This window comes from Semicossyphus pulcher, unplaced genomic scaffold (assembly GCF_022749685.1).
Source record: "Semicossyphus pulcher isolate SPU_LCO1_2020_fin unplaced genomic scaffold, fSemPul1.0.p SCAF_21, whole genome shotgun sequence".
Lineage (NCBI taxonomy): Eukaryota > Metazoa > Chordata > Actinopteri > Labriformes > Labridae > Semicossyphus > Semicossyphus pulcher.
In genome coordinates this window covers 19,795,549-19,822,460 of record NW_027211695.1, presented here as the reverse complement: position 1 = coordinate 19,822,460, position 26,912 = coordinate 19,795,549, and the positions used below count along the sequence as shown (strand labels likewise).

Below are 26,912 nucleotides of genomic sequence, written 5' to 3'. Positions count from 1 at the left end.
CGCACGTTTCTGCTGATGGAAATCTTTGGGGCCGCCGCAGCACGTTCGCTTCTGTCGGTCACTGTAGGTAGCAGTCACAGGAATGCCTCTGATGCAGCCTGAAATGCAGGGTGGGTATCGACAGGTGCGCTCGTCTATACACCGAATAATACCGTCACTTTTCATGTGTGAATGACCAGAAACTTAATGTTAAAAATCAGCGTTTCTCCGGCTTTTTTTTTCACTTTAGCAATGCCATACACAAATAACAATACTCATACTGTTCTACTAACCAGTTCAGGGTTATTCGCACATTCTCGTATCTGAATCTGTATCTAGATGAGTAAAATGGTAGTCTAACTACTCGAAGCTCTTTATTCTGCAGCTCTTCCTCCCTGATATCAGAGCACGAGGAGTAAAAAGCAGAAGGCGGAGCAGGCGGACGAGGTGAAGCCAAAGAGCTGCTATCTGCCTTCACGCTCGGCTGCCCGGCAGACCGGCGCGCGCTCGGACGAGTTTAGCCGACACGATGACTGACACATCCGCAGCGTGGCGGAGAGCAGAGTGACGGGCAGCTCTGCATTACGGCTCGGCCTGAAACACAGAGAGAGCGGGACTTTACTTTGACAGAGTGGGAGACGTTCGCCTCCCCCGTCACAGGCGGGGAGACGCACCACGGCTCATATGGCTGGTTGTTGATGTGCACCTGTGAGCAGCTGAGGAGGAAGTGAGATTCCTCCACAGCGCAGGGGCAGGGCTGCAAATCAGGAATATTTGCTTCAGCAGTTATTGCAGTGGTTCCTTTTTGCTGTGCCACTCTTTGAAAATAAACTGTATACAGCAGCTGTTTACTGAACGTATGTGGGAGTGATTATTACTTCCAGTAAAGACAGATAAAAACAAGCTAGACAAGAAAAAGGCACATAGAATTACATTTTCTCTGACTTCCTGTTCTGTACATTTCATCTGTTCAATGTCATAAATAAAAGAAAGAGAGTTTTTTCTTTTTTTTGTGTCCAACCAAAAGTTAAAAAGTTTTAACCTCTAATACGACAGCAACATGAACTATTTAGAAGTTTTATTTTACTGTTTTTAACCGCTTAATCTGAAGAGTAAAAACCGAGTTTCAAACCGGGACCTGAGTACCTCATTTTGTTAATTTTCATGCATCTCTCTGGAAAGACAATAAACCTTGAATCCTTTTTTTTTTTTAATTCAAATGTATTTTTTGGGCCTTTTTATGCCTATATTTAGAGTATTTAGAGATGGAGAGGAGAGAGGACAGTAGATAGTGTCAGAGAGAGTGGGGATGACAGGCGGCAAAGGGCCGAGGGAGTCGAACCCTGTAGCCTCTGTTTAAGGGACGCACCATGTACCTGCTGAGCTAAACCAACACCCACAAATAATCCTCTTAATTCATTCATTAACAATTTAAAAGTTTTGTTTTCCTGCTTTTAACTGCCGAATCTATACAATGAAATTACTATTATAATACTGTTGTATTTTATGTTACTGTTTTCTTTTAAAACAGGACCTTATGAACATGCTCTGGAATAACAATACAACTTTAATCCTTAAAAAAAAAAAAAAATATTTAAATGAATTATTGAACTAAGTTTTATTTTCCTGCTTTAACTGCTTCATATAAAGAATGAAAAAAAATATTATTTTTATTTTAATTCATTTATTAATTTTAATAATAATATTGTTGTATTTTATTTTTTTAGCCTTTTATTTTATTTTTTTAAGATTCTTTTTTTGGCCTTTTTTTGGGCTTTATTGACAGGACAGCTGAAGATAGACAGGAAATGTTGGGAGCAGAGAGTGGGGGATGACATGCACCAAATGATCGGCAGACCGGGAGTCGAGCCTGCGATCGGTGCGACGAGGACTGCAGCCTCTGTACATGTGGTGCCTGCTCTACTGACTGAGCTAAACAGAGCCCCTTTTTTAGCCTTTTTATGCCTGTATTTAGAGATGGAGAGGAGAGAGGACAGTGGATTTTGTCGGAAACAGGGGAAGAGAGAGTGAGGGATGACACGCTGCAAAGGGCCGAGGGTGGGAGTCGAACCCGGGGCCGCCACATTGAGGACTGTAGCCTTGTTATACGGGACGTGCCGAGCCAAACCGGCGCCCATAAACCTCGAATCCTTGAAAAGAACCACAACTAAACTTCTACTTTCTCCCATTTAAATGTGGATCATTTACTTGAAAAAATGGAGTATTAAAACCTTTGTGTTTTTCTGTCCTCCAACTCTTCAGTGATCAACTTAAAGCTGCCGTGAGGAACTTTCAGTTTGAGTTGATGTTGGCGCCCCCTGTGGACAAAGCCGTACCTCTTTTTTCTTGTCTTTGCTCATTTTCTCCTGTACACGCTTAAGTGACAGTCAGATGTGTCACTTTAAATCTTTACCCTGGAAAATGTAAACAAAGGCAGCGTGCAGTTAATTGCCCCGTCTGACACCTACCCCCCCCCCGCCAGCAGGTTCAGGCATTAAAAATAACTTTATGGAAATAATCAATCTCGTCGCTGATGCTCTAGTTTGCTTTTGTAGCTCATACAGAGTCATCACAATTAATTTCAGCCTGTTTCATAAGCAGTGAAAAACTCCTCACAGGAGCTTTAATGTAAAAAAAGAGAACAGAATCACATCCTGCCTCTCGAGAAAGAAAACGTTTGCTTCATAAAGAATTAAAAGGTTTCATTGATTGTCAATACTCCTCAAAATATTCAGTACACAGACTTCTTCCAACCGACAGAGAGATAAACGACTTAAGTGGGCAGAACCACCGACAGCTTTTACTTTGAAAGTCTCTCCTGACTCACACAAACATGATTAGCATCCCTCACGCTGTGGAAAACTCACATCAGTCACTTTGTATCACAGTCTCTAATCTGCTTCCAGCTTCCAACGCACACGCGTGGGAGACGGAGAACGGCTCGGCGCTGACGAGGAGCGGAGGGAGGGAGGGGGGAAGGAGAGAAGAGCCCCCACCCTGACTGCGGCGGGTTTGCACTGGGCTCCAGCAGGTGACGGGGAGGATTCAGGGTAATTAAAAGCTAAATGAAGACATTAGTCAGATCTATTCATGTGTAGACGCGCGTGTGAGGGCGGGAGCGCTGATTTAATTTGCCCCATCATCGGTCACATTTGCCGGGGAATGGAGGGATGAGGAGACGGATGGAGGGGAAGCAGTGGAGGAATGTTTATCCAAAACAGGCAAGGACACTTGAATGAACTTTATTTTGGCGGGAGATTAGTTAGAAAGACGAACAGAGGACTCCTCTGGGACTCTTTCACAGCTTCCTCCTCTTCCTTCCCGCCAACTTCTCCTTCTCCTTCATCCTCCCTCTCTCTCTCTCTCTCTTTCCCCCCTAAACTCTAAAAGCGGGGGGGTGCCTTTTCTTACGTAACACCCGAAGCCGCTTCCACTAAGCGGCTTTCTGACGCCCTTGGAAGGCTCTTGCCCGTGGCGGGTCAAGTGCAGGAGGAGCCGTTTTTTAATTTATTGAATGCGAGACTATTAAACTTTGGGATTATGCCCGAGATGCCCGAGAAGAAAGGGCGTGAAATCAGGCGAGAAAAAGGGCGGGAAAAACCCCCCACCAACGTGCAGGAAGGCTCTCAGGCAGGAAACAAGAGTAAAAATAGACGCGCAGCCGACATTAATGTATCTTAAGCTCTCTACTGATTTTTATCAAGAACATGTAGTAAATCTCTAAGAATGTTTGATGAATGCAGCTTTCGTAGGGCTGCAGATCTGTGGTGAAATATGACATTTCTGCAGCGATGTGAGATTAAAAAATCAGACGCATCTCATAGAGGGAGTTTAATGTGATGTCCTTTAATGCTGTGTTTTATTTTGCTTATTCTTCATGTTGTGATCGGTCACTTTCATCGACTGGATTCGAGCTGTCGATAACGAGAGCTCTGGCATGCTGGGTAATTACGGTACAGTGTTTCAGACGTCGCAGCTCAACTGGAGCGAGTTAAGGTTAAGAGCCAGTCAAAGACGCGAGGTAACGAGGTCACGTGACTCGCGGTGACTGTAATGAGGCAGCAGAAGAGGAGGCAGCTGGCCTTTCAGCGAAGCCGCTCAGGGAGAAGCATATTTATGGCAGAAGATTCTTAATAGCAGAACAAAGTGACGTTGAGCTCAGCTTTGGGACCTGTGGCTTAAACCTCTTATTAGCTTCCTTCAGCCTCGTCGTTTACCTGTAAGAAGCAGGTTTCCGTGACGCCAACTCAGCGACTTTCTCGCTAGATATAACCCTTATTTTCAACAAAGCGACTAGCGACAACTTTAGCGACATTTTCAGACCTGTGAACATATAATATTGTTATTCATTCCCATGCATGCTGCTCAGTGTAACTGCAGCTCATGGCTCCGAGTTGCTCTCTCATCTTGTTCCACGTGCAGCGCTCACGATCACTAAACGTTGTGCGAAAGACCACGCGATGATATGCAAATTAGCGCATGACGTCATCTGGCGACTTTTGGAGCTAGTGCTAGCTACATTCATTGGAAAAAAAGTTGGCAACACTGGCAGGTTTAACAGAGCATTCCCTAAGCGCTCGCTGTCCGCCAGACTCAAAGCTGCTGAATGCTAAATATGCGCTAACTTAGCGAGAGCTTTGTTCAGTGTTTTTAGAAGCTTAATCTGTTTGCTTTAAAGAAGAGGAGACTTCTGAAGATAATACTGCTCCTGGAAAAAACCATGAATGATAAACACTGATGGAATCCTCACCGAAAAACCAAGTTGATCACCTAGAAACAAGCTAGCAGCAGCTCGACGCGCAGCCCATCTTTGGGTCCCGTTTCCAGCAAAGACCATGGAAGAAACACTGAGCTGCTTTGTCGTGTTTTAACTGGTTTTTATAAACAGTTTTGTTTGTTTTGGAGAGGCGGACACTTTTTTAGATAATTCAGCAGAGAGTAAAAAACATATTAACAATGAACACGAAAGGAATCCTAACCTAAAATCAAGCTACATACAAGCTAGCATCAGTTCAGCTGACAGCCTCTCCTGACATCCTGCACACGCCAAAGATAAGTTTTAGATTTTAACATGAAACTGCTTTATTCAGTGTTTAATCTAGTTTTAATCACCATGTCCTTTAAAAGATTAACACTGACAGAGTCCTGACCTAAAAACAAGGTTGATCACCACGAAACAAGCTAGCAGCAGAGGAAAACCTCACCTTAAAACAAGCTACATACAGGCTAGCATCAGCTCAGCTAGCAGTCCCTCCTCACATCCTGCGCACGCAAAATAAAATAGTAGAACCACAAAAATGAAACGCTTTATTTAGTGCTTAAACAAGTTTTGATTACATGTCTGTTAAAAATTAACAACAAAGCGTAATTTAGAGACTCTGTTTGTCACATTTACAGCCAGCGATTAAGCTTAGCATTGCCTTAGCACTTAGCAGGTGCTAGCTGCTTTAAAGTGAGCAGACGCAACTTGTAAACTCCTATTCAAGATCCAATTTAGCTTCTTTTTGCCTGCAAACATTCCTAAAACTTATTTTCAAGTACGCCAGGAACAAAGCCTCAACTGTACTGATGTAGAGAAAAGGCTAGCTAATGTAGCCTGCTGGTCACTCAATCGCTAAAGCCAGGAGGCCACGTTCGGCCAGGATATCTTACAGACTTGATAAAACTGTCTCTTAAAATTCGAGTGCCAGCGTGCCAGAGTCTCCACACAGCTTCCTCTGTGTCCTGTCGTCTCCCTGCTGCCTGCTCAGGTTTGAAATTTCTACTGAGAAATGTATTTCAAAATGCACTTTCATGCATTTTCAAATAAATGTCTGAATATCCTGCAGCGAACATTTTTGCATTTTAATTTAGCGCCAAACTGGCATCATAAAGCCTGCTGGCAGAGAAACGCTGCCTGCAGTGAAGGATTCTGGGTAACATCACGCTTGTCCAGCCGCTGAGTAAACTGCAGACCAGCAGAGCGACAGTGTGTGTCTGAGTCAGTGCGGCCGCCGGGTTCAAGAAGGCTGGAGTGAGCGGAGCTGCTGAAGTGCTGCGAGAGGAATGTGAACTTTCTGCACTTTGACTTAAAAATCTTTGATGTTTGCTGCTTTGTTTTTCTTACTGTACATGTTTTTGTTTTTATACGTTTGGGTAGAAGCACTTTGTCTTCTCCATGTCTATCAAACGTGACAGACACATACTCACATGTTCTGACAGGGCTGAAAATATAACCATCACTGTCACAGTAAGAACAGTTCTCCCACATGTTTTATAAATACACTGGAACTGAAAGCTTTCACGTATTTTTCAGATTTCTGATTATCTTTGTATCTGTATCGTCCCGGTGGAGTCCGCTGGCACGCTGATGTGTTTCTGTCGAGAGTAAGAAAAAGAAACCGAACAGGTGAACGGAGACGTCGGCCTGCTGCCAGCGTGAGACAGAAACAGGCTGAGAGGCACAAAGAGGAGGAATATGGCAGCCAGGTAGACAGATGGAGGAGTGACGAATATCTCTGTGTTTCATCTTCGAAACATCGGCCAAAAACTACACAAAAAAATCCATGGTTAGATTTGAAATTTGAGGGTTGTAATACGCACATCACGTCGGTGCAGGGCTGCATATAAAGATGGACGACGCGTTGCCATCTGCTCTCATTGTACAGAATTGAAGCTAAAACACCCTCCATGACGGGCGCTGCCATCTCGCGACGGTGACATCATTTGGAGCCAGAGCTGCGCAGTAGAGATCGGCTGGTGGAGCCGCCGTACTTCTGCTAACCACAAGACACATTTAACTAACTGAAAAAAACAGGAGACCCTTTACGTCGGCGTGTTTAACAGCAGAACAGCGACTGTTCAGTGACTGTAGTGATTGTTTTAGTTACGTCTCCTCTCGCCGTTCCTCCTCCACTCTGCTAATCCGGAACAGATCGGCTGCAGGAGCCGGATTTGTCAGCAGAGCTGTCAATCATCCTTTTTACAGAATCAAATTAAAACTAAACTTGGACATAAATCAGCGTGATAAGAACTAACTATAATGACAGAAACCATGTTTGACGTGTGTTTTGATTTTATAGTTTGACTGATCTGTTAACATGGAGGAGGCGGGGCTTATGACCTATACTGCAGCCAGTCAGCAGGGGGCGATAGAGAGGGTTTGGCTTCACTTTGAGGGAGCTATGGTTTTACCACACCTGGCATGGTGCGTATCAGCCTTCTGGTGTACAAATCGATGGGTGTGGATCACCTGACGAAGACCATCGCGTTGAAACCTTGTGATCACGACACTTTTACTGGCATTGTATATGTGTGCGAGCTCGTCTTCTTCTGTGGAGTTGAAATTTCCCATCATAAAGTTCAGAAAAGGTTGAACTGTCTCCCTTTCTTCCTTACGATGATTAATTTGTGTTTCAGTGTTTTTTTTAATCATCTTTAAACGTCGTCTCTCCCCTCGCCTCGCCGCTCGTGTGTGTGAGTCTTAAAAGACGTCTGAGTGACAGCCGCTGAACGCAACCTCACAGCCGTGGCCGAGAAACTTTTACTTTAATTGCACTGTCTAGGAGTCTGTGTGTGTGTGTGTGTGTGTGTGTGTGTGTGTGTGTGTGTGTGTGTGAGTGTGTGTGTGTGTGTGAGAGACGGACGGCGAGTTTGGCAGCCACTCAGAGGTCCGACCACGTTATTAATGGAGCTGCTTGCAGTAACCCTGAGATTCAGTTTATCTGCTGCGTGTGGGAGGAAGCGAAGTATTGTAACAAGATGATTTATGAGGAGATGCATGATGGGTGGAGATAATGGGGAGTGGGATTTGGGAGTCCAGGAGGTGCACCGTGTTAAGAAGTGTGCTGGGGACTGTAACTACGGAATAACTGTTGAGTTTATTCCAAAGAAATATGCCCAGGACGTCTCGTAAAAGCTGCTACGTGTTGAAACACAGTTTCCCAAATGAAAAGTTCCATGTAATCAAGACTCACTTTAAAGTTTTATCAGATACCTGGATGTATTTTCAGCTGCGTATCACCAAAACTAACGTGCTCTAACGAGGTGCTACAACAGTAAAGTTAATTTAACAAACATGCTGAGTCTAAAGCTTCTCTGTCCTTTGTTGATCCCAGGACAGGAAACGAGATGGTCAGCACTGCGCAGTGACAAATAGTAGTTAATACATTCGACTCATTAACACATTCTGTTGCTGTGCAGCTGAATTGAAACCCAGCATATTTAATTTACTGGATCCATTAATGACAGAAAGAGCCGAGACCTGAGTCTGCAGGATGTGAAAACTGGGACATCGTTCAACGTTGAGACGACGTCATGACGTGCAATAAACAAACATGCGTGTTTGCAGCAATCTATAGTTCCTTTGTCTCATGTTTAACACAGTTCTGGTGTTTTAAAGTCTATTCTGAATCTGAAATCATCCCAAGTATCGCAAGGCTTTTCACCAACCACCTAGCTCCTCTCCACTCCCTTAGCCATCACGCTAGCTTATATTGATACCAAGTAATCTGAGGGGAGCTGACGGCTGACTTCATCTGATTGGCCAAATTGTGTGAATGGATGGCCCGCGTATCCAGAGCTCCACATGACACTGAGTGTGAATGCATGGAGTGTGTATAAAATAGTTTATATTCGGGCAGGGTGGCAGTAGCAAGGTTTTGCAGTGTGTTTCATCACGTTGAAAGTTTCCCAGATTTCCAGAATTCCCCCCTGGGGATCAATAAAGGATTAAAATGAATCTTAAAATGAAAATGGGATTAAAATCTGGAATATAAGACGCAGTCTGTTCTTGGGGGCGTTGGGGAAAGTTATTTCAACACTATTTCAATTAACGTTTATTTGAAACACACTCTAACACTCACAAATTACAGCCAACCATCTGTTTCCACCATGTCGAGTTTGCGAACCTGCTAGCTAACGGTGCGGTCGTTGAGCTCAGCCGACGCTAACGTTGATTGTTGTGAGGGTGGCGGCTGCACTGGCGATGATGACGGCGCATGACGAAGCACCGTAACACAATAAAACACCTGCTAGTCTTTGATACAGGAATATTGGTCACACCAGTATATAATTGTTGGACGCAGACGACTCTTTAGATGAAACAAAAATGTATTAAAAGTGCGTCTTATACACTGAATTTTACAGTAATGTTCGGCCCGAACCAGCTGTAAATGAGACATCTTAGAAAGAGCCAAATTAACAGTCAATAAATTCCACTTTTACAACTAAAGATTATTGAAAAAATATCTAATTGAGATTATTTTCATTTTCATTGAAAAACACGAGTTAGTGATGATGGTGTGTTTTTGCAGGGATCTGTACCAAGCGAAGATCTTTGATACTTTGGTCTGCGTGGTCGGCCGGAGCATCTCTGCAGCACGATACTTAAATTAAAATGTTTTTTAACACACGTTTCACCCTGAAAAAATATTGCACCTCCTGCGCTTTGAGAACTGCAAACGCCCATATTGCGATTAACTGTTCAGCCCGACTACAGGTGTTTCACAATGAAAACAACTCATGTGTTTAATCTGAATACAACGTAAGAAATCAGGGATTGGTTGATTTATGATCAGCATGTGATGAGCTACAGAAGGCTTGGTCTCAGTCAAGGGTCCATTATTTATCAAAACAAATCAACTCAAACGTCCCTGAACGAGAATTCAACAGAAGAGACTCAGTCCGAATGAATCTGAGGAGTGCAGTCTTGTACTGAGCTACTGAGGCACCTTGATCCAGACTGACCTGGCTGGTGCGCTTAGTTTGCAGACAACCAAATGTGTTTATTGTTAAAGGTCGGCAGCCAGACTCCATTGCAGAAAAAATGTATCAATCCATCCAAGTAAATACGAGCTACTGCAGCGTACAGCAAACAAAACCACAACACTTACGGTGACCGCAACACTCGCTGACGGGATCAAACCCCTGACCTACGCCATGACTACACTCAAAACAGCAGCACGTTGAACCAACAGCAAAGTTGAATCTTTAGTATTTAAGCAGCCAAAAAATAAACAGTCAAATACAATGATAAATGTCCGACCAATCAAAGCACACGGTTAGACACACACACACACCGCAGGAGTAAGTAATCTAGTGATGTAGTGTGGTTACGAACACGCTGCGACCTCTGAGTATCTCGCCTCACTCCTCTGTTTCCTCGCTGCATTTTAAGGTCTGTTTTGTGTCATTTTAAAACGTGAGCATCCAAACGAGTGATGAAAGACAGAAAGAGAGAGAGAGGGGCCACACGGGGGGATAGAAATGGTATAAAAAGAGGATCACAGAGTCCTGATCCCCCCTCCCTTCCTCGCCTGACTGAATGAGGACGCAGCCCTCCGCCCCTGGGCTGGATTTCCTCCTCCCTCTATCCCTCTCTCCGTCTCCCGCGATCCCTCTCCATCCTCTTACGGGAACATTCTGCTTGGAAATTGAGTCAAGTGATGAGGGAGCGCGGAGAATCTGGGTTTCGTCAGCTTGGCGTATGTGTGTCAGTGAAAGAGACAGAGCGTGCGTGTGTGTGTGTGAACGGGGAAGGCGGGATCACACATAAATAACAAATGAAAAAGAAGCTAAGAGATAGCGCACGTTAAAAAAAACGCCAAGGTGCCATTTCTCACTCTACGTGGGGGAGGAAGAGGAGTTGGGGGAGGAGGAGGAGGGAGAGACGAGTAAGTGAGTCATAGTATTAACTCCGAGGCCTTCTGCATAATCATTTCAGCTCACGCTTCGTCACAGCGCTGAATCACCAGACAGACACGTGGCCGCGGACACCCGAGCCAGAACGTCATTGCCAGGCTGCTGCTGCTCTAACTGCCACTTCTCTGCCACACACACACACTTACACACATCTCAGAGATTCCAGATCATTCCGCTGCCTCTTTGACCCTTTCACCTTATATAATTGCCGCTTGTAATAAGAGTAATTTATGTTGATTTATGCAAATTGGCTGTAAGATATGTGCTCGTCATTAAACACGGGTTCATTTGGACAATCAGTCCGTGGAGAATCTGTCTATGACGGGGATTTACATTGATTTGGAGCTATACACTGAACGCCGCATGATTCATCCCATTCAGCGACTGGATCTTCTCCAAGCACAACAATTTCAGCTGATTTAACGAACAGAAACAGACAAACCAGAATATCTGCGGCTGTCTGCCTCCACCAACCTGTCAGGTTGCAGTTTACATCCATCGGTGTTTTCCAAAAAATGAGGCCAGGGCGGGGCATACTTCTCGGGATATTTTTTTATATATAAGTATATTTAAAGGAAATATTAAGGGAAGGTTGTCCACTAATCCATCGCAAAAGGTGCCGTTCCTTTGAGGCGTTAATGAGATATCAGGCTCACAATGATAGGACCAATGTGAGGTCACAGTGAGCGTGATCTTTGACACTGACCTTCTGAGATATCGCAAAAGAATTGGAAGGGAATAATGGCCAAAAAAGTGTTTTTCTTTCCCCCAGTAAATTATAATGTCTTAGACAAGTTAACCTTTGACCTTTTGCGTCTTACACGTCATAACTCGATGGGTTTCTCATATTAGACATTTGTGTAAAATTGTGTCCTAGTTGGGAAATTAATTCAACATACTTTTGAGAGATCACAGTGACTTTGACCTTTGACCTTCGATAAACAAATTTTAATCAGTTCATCTTCATAGCCAAGTAGGCGTTTGTTCCCAGTGTGATGATATTCCCTCCTGGTCCTGCTGAGATATCGCAATAACAAGAATGGGACGAATAATGGCCAAAAAAAGAGTTTTTTCCAGTATGATAATATCTCAGATAAGTTGACCTTTGACCTTTTGGGTATTAAATGTAATGTCACTTTGTCTTTTTATCCTATTAGACATTTTTGTATCATTTTGTCATATTATGCATTTAAATTTTCGAGTGATGGTCAAACATTTTTTTTGAGAGATCACAGTGACTGTCGCCTTTGATCTTTGATAAACAAATTCTGAACAGTTAATCTTTATATCTAAGTGGGCGTTTGGTCCCAGTTTGAACATATTCCCTCCTGGTTCTCCTGAGATATCGCAATGACAAGAATGGGACGAGAATAATGGCCATAAAAGTGTTTTTTCAGGACATATTGATGTCACAGTTATTTGTGTGATATTCTGTCATAATTAGTGAATTCATTCTTTAGTTAGTCTTTTTGAAGGAGATCCCAGCGACATTGACCTTTGACCAACAAATTCATATCCTTTAAACGTTGAGTCCAAGTGGATGTTTATGCAAAATTTGACAATATTCCCTCTGAGCTTTCCAAAGATATCTCAAAGACAAGAACGGGATGGAATAATCAATAATAAACGTATTTTTCAGGATATGATGATGTCACAGTAATTTTTATCCTATTAGCAATTTGTGTGATATTGTGTCATAATAGTGAATTCATGCTTTAGTTATGGCCTCTTTTTTAAAAGAGATCACAGTGACATTGACCTTTAACCTTTGACACATGAATTCTTGTTGTGAATTGTGGCCAACACCGTTATTTTTGAGAGATCACAGAGGCCTTGACCTTTGACCTCTGACCAACAAATTCATATCCTTTAATCACTGACTCCAAGTGGATGTTTGTGCCAAATTTGAATACATTCTCCCCAGATGTTCCTGAGATATTATGTGTAAAGAATGGAACAGACGCATAGACAACCTGTAACCACAGACACCACCAGAGCGGAGCCTTAAATAGAGTGAAACAACGACCACTTAGAAAGCATGGCAAAGCTTCACAAGAAACAGTATTAACAGGGTAAAAAATAATAATTACACATGAATTATTTAACACAAGCAAACAAAGCAAATCCTGCTGCAATACACGAGTGTACCATCTTTGATCTCCGTGCGGTGTAGCCACGTTGCCCTAAAATTAGCAACTCGAGTAAAAACCAGGTTACCAGAGTGAACATTCAACTTGTGCGCAGCACGAAAGAGAATATTTATGGCTTTCTTATTTAAACTTTTGAACATCAGACACACCTCATCAGTCAAGATTCTTTATATCTCCTTCACACCTCAAAAACAAGTCCTTCATTAAGGCCGTTAACATTTCAAGAGCCATGAAAATATATTCAAAGACTGTTGTACTGCGACATCTTAACAAACCAAACCCTGTGAGCAGCAGGAGTCTACCTCTTCTTTTTTACAGATTTAAGACGGTACAATGTGCTTGGAGCCGTTTCCATCCAAACATTCAAAGCATGAAATGTGAATTAGCTTCTCTCCGAAACAATTCAGGGGTCATGACTCGCCTCATCGGCTACAAATCTCCCCACATCCTTCCAGGAACAATCAGTGTCGGAGATCTCACCCTGACTCGAGGGCTCTCCTGGATTTGTTAAACAAACAAACCTCTGATAGCAATCTTTCCGTGTACACCGATGCTGATTTGCAATGCAAATGATCTCGATCAGCGGACACCGCGGGGAGAATGCGGCGATTCTCTGACAACAACAAAGGGAAAGCCCCGCGCATCACGCCCGCCTTATCCACAGCCAGATTTGTGCCAGCCTTCTCTGATGGATGTCTTATCTCTGCTGGCCTTCTGTCCGCTTAAAGCGACAGGGACCTCTGCACGCAGCACTGGGAGGCCCTGCAGGCGCTGACGGCTGTGTAAGCCATGATGTACATTTGGAGGCACTTAACAGTCAGAACTGGCAAACTACAGCTCTGGAAGTTACAGGTCGCTTAAACAGGAGGAAGGGAAGGCAGAAAGAGAAGGAATCAAGGGGAAATAAAGGTAGAATAAAAGGGAATACAGCCTCTTTACCTGGAATTCAATCCCATAGTTCTCCCGGCAGAAGTCTCGCAGTTTGGGGTAGACGTGCTCTTTCAGTGCGTTCCTCTCCGCCTCTGTGTCTGGACGCAAAAAGAAAGAGAGGATTTTGAAGGGTTGAACTAACACATGAAGAAAAGCAAACATTATTTAAAGGGGCAGGAGCAAAGAAATGATTCAGAATTCACTTTTTTTACTTTGTTAGATCCTAAAGAATTCAAATTGATACCACTCTCATGCATTTGCGGTAAGGACAGAGCTAGATCCAGGGGGTGATTAGCGTAGCTTAGCATAGCATGAAGTTCTCCAGAGTATAAAAAACACCCTAATCTGCATCTCTAAAGCCCTACAGCCATGCCAGTGGTACTAATACTTCCACCAATCCCTCTGAGGCTTTGCAAATATTTGTATTTCCAAAACACGTTGAATAATTCCTTTAAAAAGAATGCCGGTTTTGATTTTGCAAGGTGTTTTTACCTTTTTTATACATTCATTCATAAGGATGTTGTTCTCTAATTGAATAATAAGGACAACAGTTGAATAATGAGTTGAATGTAAAGTTCTTGCACTAAATTTCTGTATTACACAACAAAATTTAAGAGTGACATGTGCCCTTTATCCTTTCCCAGACTTAAGGTGATGTCTTCAAATAGTTGGTCATCATTTTAACATCCTAAAATATCAAATAGTCAAGGTCGACTGTCATGTGTGACAAAGAAAATCAGCAAATTGTTTCATATTCAGCTTAAAAAATGGCAAAAAATTGATCAAATAGGTAACGAATAAATCAACCAATTGATTAATCAACTAATCGTTTCTCCTCGAATCAAATAATTGTAAATTTAACATCAAAATGTGGTTTCTGGACATAAACATCCTTTTTATAAACCTATAAACACCATGACTCGTTAGGAGGGCTGATGCTGACACACACTGTTGAAGAATGCGGGATCAGGCCTCACACAGGCAGTGATCATATTGGACAGTCGGAGTGTCACACACACAGCGAGCGCCCACGGCTTGTTGTTGTGTCCCACTTTTCTTTTTCCCTCCTCTCCTCTCTTTCTCACTGTCTTCCAAATGGTTACTGTAATGTATTCGGACAGGCCCGCCCTCTCTTCCTCTGAAGGGTGAGGATGGATGCTTTAAAAAACAGAACATGCCCGACAGAGAAAACCCTGCTCGGCCAAGACTTTGCACATTGCACACACATACGCAAACACACACGAAAACGCTAACAAATTTAGTCTGACGTATCTTCCTCTCGTCTATCTTTAGTAAGGCTCTGGGCCGTGACCGTGCGAGTGTCCGCCCACAGCTACGCGGGCAAAATGTCAAATCAGAAGCTAGCGGCGGTAATAGTATGCAAATGAAATAAATGGCATCAGTGGAGCTCTCATCTCATCCCATCAGAGAAACATTACAGTGAATAAATGGGTAATACCTCCCAGGTGACATCATAACCGCAGAAAGAGAAGCGTTTATGGGATTTAAACCTGTTTGGAAAGTGTCTTTATTTTGTGTTTTTTTTTTTTTGTGGGATGATGATGAGTTATGGCAGCCCGGAGAATGTGCGTGTCTGTCGTGCACGCACCCACATGCAAAGAAAACAAAGACTGGATGTTTCGTTCGCCCTCTCTCTCGCTGTGTGTCCCTCCCTCCAATTTTCCAATCTGTTTATTTCAATAGTGCCGACCAATCTGTCTCCCCCCCTTTTCAGAAATGTCCTGTCAGCTTGTTTTCTTTCTCCTGTCGTTTTCTTTTCTCTCGTCCTCCCTCGTCCTTTAGGGACAGAAAAACAGCCACATCTGTGTGGTTGCCTTTCTGTTTCCCTCCCTGCTTATTAAAACAGTCCAAACCGTAACATATTCAATCTACAGTCTAAAACAGAGCGACTGTTTGTCATTTCCCTTAATAACGTCTGTGTATGACAAGCTAAAAAGCTACACCACAATCTTCCACAACAGTAAGTTATCCTGACATCGCCTCTGCGGTCACTCTCCAGCCGCCCTCTCTGCGTCTCATCAACACGACTCAATCACTCTGCTCTCGCCCCGCGACGCACACCGACACTCCAGAGACTCTCAGCGTGCTAACCTGCTCAGAGATCTCTGATTAAACGAGAGAGAGGGAGGCCACGAGACAAGTGTCGTAGCAAATGGAACAACGCTGTGACACTGTGGGTATACATATTAACATGGGTGGTACAGTGTTTGTGTATCATAGACTGTAAGTGCTTTAAAACTGCATTATTTCTAATGGCCAGCAGGGGGCGCCTGTGCTAATTGCAAAAAAGTACAATTTTATAGAAGTCTATGAGAAAACGATTGTGTTTCTCACTTGATTTACAGCTCTGTAAACATCTTTATAACAAGTTTATGGTCTCAGTTGGAAGCTTTAAGTCTTCTTAAATACGGCATGATGCTACTTTTGTACAACACGGTCACATTTAGAGTAAAACAGATGATAAAGCAGAATATGCTTCAGGGCATGGCTACCTGTGATTGAGAAGTTATTGCTGTGGCGACCTCTGAAACAAGATAGGGACATTTCAGTGTGTATCCACCCTCTCGTCCAAATATGGTCACCTTCGGGAGGTTTCAAAATGGCTGTCCAGAAACCTGGACCTCATGGTTGCTGCGTCCACTACTTATAAACTCCTCATATAAAGTCCATGGTGTAAAACTAAGGTGTGTAAACGGTTGGTTCCCCATGTTTTGAGATATCTGCTTATACAATGTCTGCCTCCAGAAGCTGTGCCTCTGTTACTTTGGATAATCTATGAAACAGACAGGAAGTGTGTCAATTCTTCGTGTTAAAAAACAACAACAATAAAACTGACTACATAAATGAACTATCCAAATTCAATAACATTGAAAGTAATTCGATAAATAATGATTAAAGGTAAATATAAGTTAAAACGAGTACTTTATATTTAGAGCAACGCTGAACATCTTAGTGCTTCGGTCGTCATATTGGTAGTTAAGTTGGATTATCTCTTCCAGCTCCTACAAATTAAAAGTCACTCTTTGGTTGAACTCATAACTGTTACAAAGGTCACAGTCATGGCTACATAAACTATTTTTAAAAGGCTACAGGCAAAAAAAGGTCTGCGTTTTGGTGTGTAAGGCCACGCCCACACGTACACGGGTGTTTTTTAAACGTTTTGGCCTCTCGTCCACACAGACGCCGCTTTAGGATACTGAAAGCGGATCTTTTGTAAAACTCCGACCAGGGTGAAGACTTGTAGAAACTCGGTTTCCGCGGAGACGTGCGTACGGGGTAAATGGCGTTTTTGGCTTGTGACGTCAGGCTGTGCGCCTCCATGGTGACGCATCACTAATGAGGCGACATTCCTTGGTAAATGACGAACGTGACAGAAACATTGATGCTTAACAGGACTTTTTACATGTTTACACATATATGTACAGTCACTCGTCTGCTATATTGAGGAACAAAGGCGTGGGGAGAACTTTTTTCAGACTTTTGACTGGCTGTGATTCTTCTTCTTCTTCTTTGTATGACCGGGTTATATCGCCGCCTGTTGGTGTGGCGTTCTCATGACAGCGTTTCTGTTGTGATTTTGCATTTTCGTTTGGGCGGGGATTTTTTATAACTGTGCTTGTGTGGACGGCAAAAACTCTGTTTTCAATAGTACTCGTGTACGTGTGGACATGGCCTTAGTTTGAACACATTTGAAGACATCACCCTGGAACATGACTGGCACTATTTTGTTGCATTTTTCAAATTAGCTTAAAATGTCTTGAAAACCTCAACACTAAGCCTAAACTACATCAAGAACAGACTTCAGCTTCTCATACACACTTCTATGCAGATATAAAGCTGAATCCTCATAATTCAAACGCACAGCCGGTGAGCAAATCGATACCAAATGGCCTGAATGAAGACGCTAAAGGCAAACAGTTGCAATGTGAATCAGCCATCCATCGAGGCCAGATGTTCTTAAATACCCTGAGCCAAGAAAATCCCACACATTATTTCAGTACCACCAAAGAAAACTGGCCACCATCCACACTCGGTGTGAAGCATCTAGGGAAGATTGTGAAGTGAAACATGGAACCGAATGTCACATGAGGGGGACTTCCCCGTCTCCCTGCCAGTGACCAAAATTATGTCTGATTAAGCGTCCATAACAGCAGAACAAGTGTTAGTCCACCCGACGTAAAAATGCACTCGAACAACATCTGTGCGAGCAGCTGCTGCCTCAAAAGCCACTAGTGTCATGAAATATTCACATTCAGGTTTATGAACACTACACATTTTACAGCCTAGTTATTGTAAGAGAAGAGATTCTAATAACTGCTTATAACTGTTTATCTCCTCTGTTTGAAAATTAAAGCCAAACCTGCACACGTGATAAGGCAGGTCCTCGAGTTATGATTGACCTCATGGACAGAATGAATGGTTTTGCCTTTCACGACCACGAGCAGCATCCTTGATATGGTTGTGTAATCAAATGCGAAGCTAGCACACAATCGCCTGTTTTTATAGTGAGGTTTGGTCTAGCACTGCTTTTATACTTCCTCACTGGGAACCTCACAGCCACATCATCACATTTCATTGTATAATCCTCAGTAGTACTTTCTAATCTTGGAAACTGTCTGTTCTTAGGATGACAAATCTTTGCGTGCATTATTTAATTCCGCCCGTGTCCTTGATGTGGTGCATCTGGAGAAATGAAGAGAGTCTGTATTATGTTCAAGCAGAACTTAAGTGTAGGGGACGTGTTAAATATTCATGTGAGTGTTGAAGTGAGGTAGCAATTCATCACAATGAGATATATTCAAAATAAAGGAAAGTTTTACAGTTTGAAAAGAGGAACTTCTCCCCCCAGAAAGTTCATAGAAAACATCACAAGAGGCAAAATGTGATTTAAAGATTATATTTTTGTCTATAAATCTGAGGTTCAACATCTCCAAAGTGCAAGCCTTTACCACTGAACGGTTTCATTAACATTTGATTCCCTAGCTTTAGCTTTAGCGTTAGCATTAGCATTAGCATTAGCAAAGGCCATCTTTGTAGTTTTAGCGAACATACAGCAAATGAACACCTCAGTTTCATTTTATGTCGTAAATTCGCTTCCTTTTGTGCTTTTCGTATTTTTAAAATCAGATATTGTTTTCTGCCCCTTTAATGAGCCACCGCTAACGCTAATGCTAACGCTACTGCTGAGCCTAGCCCTTAAACTTTGCGATGTCATTGTGAACATCTTTTTCTACAGCTTTCATGGCATGCAGCTTATCATATGTGATTCAAAACTGGAACACATTTAATGACTGTGAGAAAAATAATAGGGATGCACGATATTATCGGCACGTTATCGGTATCGGCCGATATTGGCTTAAAAATGAACGGATATCGGCCAACACACCGATATCCGGCGATATAATTCACCGATAAAATTATGGGCTGCTGCATACTTGATCAAATGCCTGACCTCGGCGCAATGTCCCCGTTGTAACAAATGTGATAAGAGTATCACCATTATACTGTACGCTAATTCCAATACAGAAGAGAGTTGATGATCTCTGCAATGCGGGAAAAAAATATCGATATCGGTATCGGCTAAATGAGTTGTAAAATATCGGCATATCGGATATCGGCAAAAAATCCAATATCATGCATCCCTAGTTTACAAAGAACCTGACATCTCAAATTTAAATAACTAAACATTAAAAAAATGTTAATGTCTTCATGTACTGTCTCAGTTAAGAAAGGCTGTGAAAAGTAGCCTGAAATTACCATTTCTGTATTGTTTTAACAAACGTTTAAATTTGGGCCACCAAAAATGTACTTTGGCTACCAAATGTTGGGGCTTGGTTGCCCATTGGGCCAGTGCTTAAAAATACAAGCGTCCGGCCCTTTTTTAAAGTCTAAAATTAATAATATCGTCCAAGAAACATTCAGTGGAAGTTACTGTTAAGATTCAGTTCATTTTCAGCCTCAATTATCAGTACAAAGCCCACAAACTCCTCCCCAGTGGAGCCCTTAATGTGCCCATAAAATAAAATTCCCATTAGTTAAAAACCACTTGCAGACCACACTAGTTTTCTGGAGGTTAATTACGTTGGTAATCACAGTGTAATTTTACTCAGGTGTACAGTTTCTAGCGGGCTGCTTGCTATCATCGCCATCATTCCCCGGTGAAATGTTTTTACAGCGTGTTCCATAAAACGGCTCCAACACCCGGGGAGTTAAGACGAGAGCGAGAGGGCAACTGCTGAATTTGTCAGAACGACGTCCTGGGGGGCAGAATCGCTCCACAGCTCTCCGGAAAACTCAGAGAGAGGTCAGTGAAAAGCTGCTTGTGCCAAAAACCAGTCAGACTGAGCTCCCTCTCTTGCTTCAGGAGGAGGAGAGGAGCATACACCAGGGGCAGAAATAAGCAGCTAGCACGCGTCATAAACTCCCACAATGCCGCAGAACAGACTCGCCCAAAAAAATCTGGCACCGAGAAGCAATTTATTAAACAAAAGCCACCCTTGACACAGTCTAATCCACCTGTCATCTCTCCCTTTGTCCTCCCTGCCATCCCTCCTTTGTTCTCTTACACCAGACTCCATTCAAAAAAGGGCTCATTTAAGAAGAGGCATATATTTTTAAAGGAAACAGACCGCTAAATTACTGAAATCTGAGCCAAAAACAAAACCTCAGCCTGCAAAACATAAACACAGAACACTGGGAATAATTGCAAGGTGATAAGTAATGTAATTAGTGGTCTCTGTGGCGATATACTATAGCCTTGATGGCGCTACGTTGGAGGGTAAGAAGATTTCATCCCTAAGGCCTCGTGCTTTTATCAACTTTAAACAGCTTAAGTGATAGCTTGCATGCAAAATACAAACAGCCGCTGCCAGAGCCCCCGAGGAGGAGACTACAGCGAGGTAATGGAGTCGTCTAGATATGCTTATATGGATCTCCAACGCACACACACACACACACATATTGACAGATGAGACAGGCTGCATAATGCACACAAAAATAAATCACGTTAGGCTTTTCTCTGGTTCGTTGCTGCTGTCTGGTTACTGGCAAAGAACAGATAGCAGGGTTTTTTAATTGATCAACTGTGGCCACACTCATACACACACAGTCGCGCGTAAACACACACACATTCCTCGACCTGAGCCAAGAACTTGAGTGATTCATTAACATCATGGGAGGTGGATGTAAATCCACTCAAATTAGGAGTTTGGCAAACACTTTAAAGAAACCCGTGTATAGTCTATAGCAGTGTTTCTAAACTGGGGGTACTAGTGCCCCTAGTGGTGCTTTGGAGGGCTGCAGGGGGTAGATTTTTTCTTTTAAATTACATTGAAACAAGATATAATCATGAATAATTATGCTATAGTACATTTAATAAAAAAATCTAGGTGGAAGCTCGATAAACCACATTTTATATATAAGATTCCTATTTTGGATCCACTGCCGTAAACAATATAAACAGTTGTAATAATACCAACCGTGCAAAAGTTTGTTTGTTACGTTGTTTATGTTTACAGGAAGCTACTTTCGATATTGAATGACTACGGTTCAACATAAGCTCTTAAATCAGCGTTTGGGCTCTAAGGGCCCGATCAGACAGGACGTGTTTTAGCAGCTGGGGGCGGCTTTTTTGTCATTGTTTTCAATGAGAGGCTTTTTGCGCGCTGCTTTTGCTTTGCAGAGCGCCTCGCTTTTTTCCGCTCCGTGCGCCTCGCATTTTTGAGGAAACGCTCGGAGCACCTCGAGTTCAAAAAACTTCAACTCAAAGCAGAAAAGTGCCCGACGTCATGGGCGTTTTTTCTCATTGTCCAGTCGGATGAAAGGAGAGACGAGCCTTCTGTCAGTTTACAATGTAACGGTTAGGTTAATGACAGCTAATGATTCGGTGGTTGCCTTAACAACAGTAGGGGGAAAAAGCGGGACTTATCAACTTTGTCAACAACAATGGTGGAGGAGAAGCTAATCCTTTAGTTTTTCGTAAGCTTTCGTAACCTAGCAACAGTAAGCGCCGGTTAGAAGCGCTCTGAAATTGAGGTTGTGGGCGCTGCCAGCGCAAAAAAACTCTGTTAATGGACACAGGCCCTAAATTAGCCAACAGTTGCATGAAGCCACAACGCGTCATGAAGTGCTTTTCACTTACAAGGTTGCTGTTTAGTAAATCAGACACTGATGGGGCAGCGCTGTAGTCTGCCACTCTATTTAAGGCAGTTTTCTACAGAAAAAAAATAGCGCTGGTTGGAGGGTGCTTGGCGAAAAAACATTTCAAAACCACTGCTTTATGCGATCTGTATTATAGCTTCTGCATGCTGTCACTAGACACAACAATGTCTGTGTTCTATGTTATCGCTCAAATTGCCCCTTTACAGAAGAGACAAACAGACATAACATAACAGACACAGTGTTGGGAGCACGGTGCAATTGTGTATGGCTTCTGATTAAGGGCATTAGGGTCAGTGTGTTCAGCAGAGCAGACGCTGTAGCCAGAGAGCGCATAAAACTCTTGGCGCTGTAGATCAAAGCAGAGAGAGGTCCCCCAGTAATACAGACACAATAAAGGGTGCAGTTATGCTGTTGTGATGCTGTGATCATGACTGCGGATATCAGTGTTCACATTACTAGTGTCTGGTGTTACAAATCGTGATATTACACTGTTATGTGAACATATATTCTGTAAACTGTTTCACTACTGTATGCGTGCCTATGGGGACGTTTGTGAGGGGTTGCCTTTAAAATGTGATTATTATCCCTCAGGCTCATGTTCACTGTTGTCTAAGTTTGGTAATGTAAACAGCACCTGTACAGTAAGGTGATTGCTATTATACATTATACGTGCATGGATAGCCCCCTCTAGTGAACATGGAGGAGTAGGCTATGAGGCATCACTGAGGGCAGACCTGCACATGGAGTATTTCTCCATGTGCAGGTCTGTCCAGAATGAAGGCAAACATTCTCAAACTGTTCTGTTACCTTCAGTAGCTGCAAATGTAATACTGTAATGTATCGAACTAATCTGATTGTCCAAAACAGATAAAAACAAATCAAAAAATATCAGATCATTAATATGACTTGTAGGGGAGTCATCGTTGTTTCTACCCTGTTAATTGAAGTATTAAGCTGCGTTTCCACTGCAGGAACTTTGCCCAGGGACTAGGGACTTTAGGGAGTACTCATAGGTACTTTAGGAGGTACTCATTGGTGTTTCCACTGCAGGAACTCTGCCCAGGAACTAGGGACTTTAGGACATACTCATTTGTGTTACCACTGCAGGAACTCTGCCCAGGGACTAGGGACTTAAGAGGTACTCATTTGTGTTTCCACTGCAGGAACTCTGCCCAGGGACTAGGGACTTAAGAGGTACTCATTTGTGTTTCCACTGCAGGAACTCTGCCCAGGGACTAGGGACGTTGGGAGGCACTCACAGGTACTTTAGGGGGTACTCATTTGTGTTTCCACTGCAGGAACTCTTCCCAGGAACTGGGGACTTAAGAGGTACTCATTTGTGTTTCCACTGCAGGAACTCTGCCCAGGAACTAGGGACTTTAGGAGGTACTCATAGGTACTTTAGGAGGTACTCATATGTGTTTCCACTGCAGGAACTCTGCCCAGGAACTAGGGACTTTAGGAGGTACTCATTTGTGTTTCCACTGCAGGAACTCTGCCCAGGAACTAGGGACTTTGGGAGGTGCATTTTCACCTCAAGGACGAGGATCTAAATAAAGTCCCACTGACTTTATTTTACCCCCCAAACAAAGCTCCCTCCTCCAGTGGCAGTACTTTCTGAAGGTACAGGTACTTTTGGGGCGGGCCTTGCAGCACTTAATCTTACTGATTGGTCGAGTTCTCGCAGCATTCAAGACCCATAGGACAGCAAGTAGTGTGACCTTCTTAATGTGTTGCCATATCCAATATCTGCAACAGTTGCATGAAGCTGTGGCTTTCAGTTTCCCCATTCTACACCTGTAAGATCAGTATTTAAATCAAGGGATACAATAAGAGAAGGACTTTATTGGGGGAACCTTCATTCTAAGCTCCTGGGACCAAATGTTCCTGGTTCTTTTGGGGGAAACGCAGCTTGAGAGTTCATCTACCCTTATATGGCTTAATTTTAAGGAAATGTCACTCGATATCAGGCTTCACCTCCTTCGCCCTTTCTTTATCCTCGCTTCACTGCGAACAGCATTTCACAATTAGCTCTTTCTCAGCTTAGACATGTGTCTTTCTGTTTGTGCCGACGGTGTGAAAAGAGCCGCTTGGAGCTGCCTCCCTCATCCTTTTTTCCGTCTATGAGTCGATCAGAGCGTTAAATTCTTACTGTGATGGGATGATGTGAATGTCTGAGTCAGCTACAGGTGGCTTAACAATACCAGACCTTTTCACCGTCTACTGCGGACCATCACAGGGCAATAATCGGAGGTCAATTCCTTCTATGCATCGGGAGCAATTTGCACGATAAGGAAAACTAAATGACAGCGAAGTATGACAAAAGAAGCTCCCCTTTTTAATCCTTGCATGCCCTCCTTCTCTCTTTTAGCCTACTCTACTTCAATGTCTTGTTTACTCCACTTTTACTGAGCCTATTTTTACCCCTTCACCCAGAGGGCATATTCAAATACAGAGCTGCAATTGGGTGTCTTCCTCACGACCCATCTGTCTCGCACTCTCACACCATGCACCCCGGTGTCGAAAGCAACAATTCATTATTTTGTCAACATGTCAGGTGGCCACGTTTGACCTTATTTGAAGATATTTTCCAGTTTTTCTGTGACGTTACGTGGCTCTTGGAACGGCACAGACCAAGCCCCCTGATTTTCCTTCAAAATAGCCGTGAATCAATACAGGATTACAAGTTGACCTGCGTGCAAAGTGCCCATATTTCATATCCAGATGCATTACATTCATAGTTTTCCTGTTTCACGTAAAACACCCTAAAAATTCCAAAGAAGTCTGAATGAAAAATATGTTAATCCTACTTCTACACACGACTTTAATACTACCTTTAATGGGCCAAAGAATGCTTAAAAAAATGGATGCAAACTCTGGGTAATCTACTTAGACTCCACACCATGATTGTGAGTTTATGTAGAGGCTGAACAGAATAGGATGAGGTTATAGTAAGGGGGAGGGGTGTCAGGCTGACTCTTACCGTCGGGGTTGGAACAGATGAAGACCCGGACGCTGCGGCCGGTGGGGACGCTGTGCGGCGGCAGCGCGTTGATGTTGCCGCTGATGGCCGCCCTGCGCAGCGCCGACTCCCGCGGGCAGGGCTGCCTGCTCCCCACTCCCGACGGCCACATGGGGGGCGACTTCCAGCGTGGCTGTACGCAAACAAACACATACACACACACACACACACAGAAGGCACAGAAGGGGGAATGTTAGCGCGGCCAGGGGCGCACACGCAGGCACATGGACAGACAGTGCATGCTTGCGCGCGGGTTCCCCTGATTCATCCACACACACATGGGGCGTTAATTGTGGCAAAAGGCATGGAGGTTGTAATTTGCTGCTAACTTTGGACACAAGAATAGAAAATGATGCTTAGCACATGGAGGAATTACTTCAGTATGCTCCATTCTTCTTTGGGTGCAACGTGAGACTTTAAATGAGGCATTACTTTGATTTTTCTGACATCAAATTGTGGAAATTACAATAATTTTAAGCGTGACAGTAATCCACTTTGCCACACACATAACGCCCATGTTACACACACCAATCAAGTTAGGATGGATCCACCAAATCTTCTCCAAACACAGAAATGAATCACTGAATTTGTTTGTTATTGCATTCGTGATGTAGGGATATAATAATAGGATATTACGCACAGCCTACTACTGTCATGGTGCATGCGTAATTTGTATAGTACATGTCCTTGGACGCATTCATGAATTTTCATGCCACTGTGGGACAAAACAGACAAAACAGAACGAGACGATACAAAACTCGGATAGGCGAGCAAGGCAAGCATCAGTCGTATTCCCACCCAGGAGAAGATGCTTGTAAAGGCGAATAACCGCTAAGAAAGGTTATTCCGCCTGGTGCTGTCAAGTCGCTGGTTTTCCGGAGTTCCTGAAATCTTTGTTTCGAAGACGGAAAACCTCAAAAGGAAAAACAACAAAAAAAGCGAGGGAAAGTTGGGTAGTCCGCTACTGAATATTAAATAAAATCCTCTGAAAAGAAGACAACTAAACACCACGGAGGCAGCGCATCCACAGAGAGGACTTGACTACTAGTGATGCTGGAGACAGGCACAACAACAGGACACTTCTTGTTGCTCACATTCATTCGCTTCATTTCGTGGCTTCCGAAAATATCCAAGCGTCGAGGACGGTAAAAGGAAGATAAAAACGCCCATCAGAGTCGCTGTGGCCGAGAGACGACGCCGGGAGACGGTAAAACGGACGCCGTGTGTCGGAGTGGTCTCCTAGGCATCCTGCTGTCTCTGCGAGCCGACCGAGCTCTGAGAGATGGAGCGAGAGTGAAGCCCGGCAAAATAAAAGCGCGACTACCGGCTTGTATTTTCAAAATAAGATAGTTACTTAGGCAAACTGACACTACACCTCAACCAAAATAGACTCAGGGCCTTTTTCGACGTATATAGCTATTCTAAACATAGAAGAATAACAACAACAATGTAATTTAAAGTATGTTTTCACTGATGACAGCTCCGTATACTCACTTAGCTTTTAACAAAAATGTGTGCCTTTACGTTGAAAGCTAATTATCCATTTCCGGGCGTGCTCTAGCTTTTTGAGTAAAACTTTACGGAGGTGACAGAAGGAGCTCTTTCTGTCTTTCTCTCTGTCTCTCTCCTCCCTTAGTTCCCCGTCCCTATTAAAATTGCACTGGACAGCGAAGTCAGCAGTGAAGTCTCGTAAATGACGTTAGCACTCTTACCGGTCACATGAACAAAGTAGAAGTAACGGTCAACCACATTACCGGGTACTCAGTGACAATTGCTTTCCCACCCGTCGTTATACCTGAAATAAAGTTTTGTTAGTCACATAAAGTGTCAAGTACCTGAATTGTTTCACTTCCCTGGGCTGATATTTTCAGCCTTTTCCTTTACTAACACTCTAAACTAGCTAAAATAAGTAGGCCTACTAGCAGAAATATATTTGACTTGGCAATATGGCCCAATTATCTTTCACAAAA

At 43.2% G+C, this 26,912-nt stretch overlaps 1 protein-coding gene across 1 annotated transcript in view; it reads right to left on the bottom strand.

Moving 5' to 3' along the window:
• Positions 1-26,051, bottom strand: part of LOC138600873 (NACHT and WD repeat domain-containing protein 2) — a 53,089-nt gene extending 27,038 nt beyond the window's left edge. The window contains exons 1-3 of the mRNA XM_069672402.1: positions 26,037-26,051; positions 24,904-25,075; positions 13,749-13,837 (exon numbers count right to left, since the gene is read on the bottom strand). Of these exons, the coding sequence (XP_069528503.1) occupies positions 13,749-13,837; positions 24,904-25,075; positions 26,037-26,051 (276 nt within the window). The remainder of the gene's footprint in view (positions 1-13,748; positions 13,838-24,903; positions 25,076-26,036) is intronic.
• Positions 26,052-26,912: the final 861 nt, after the last annotated feature.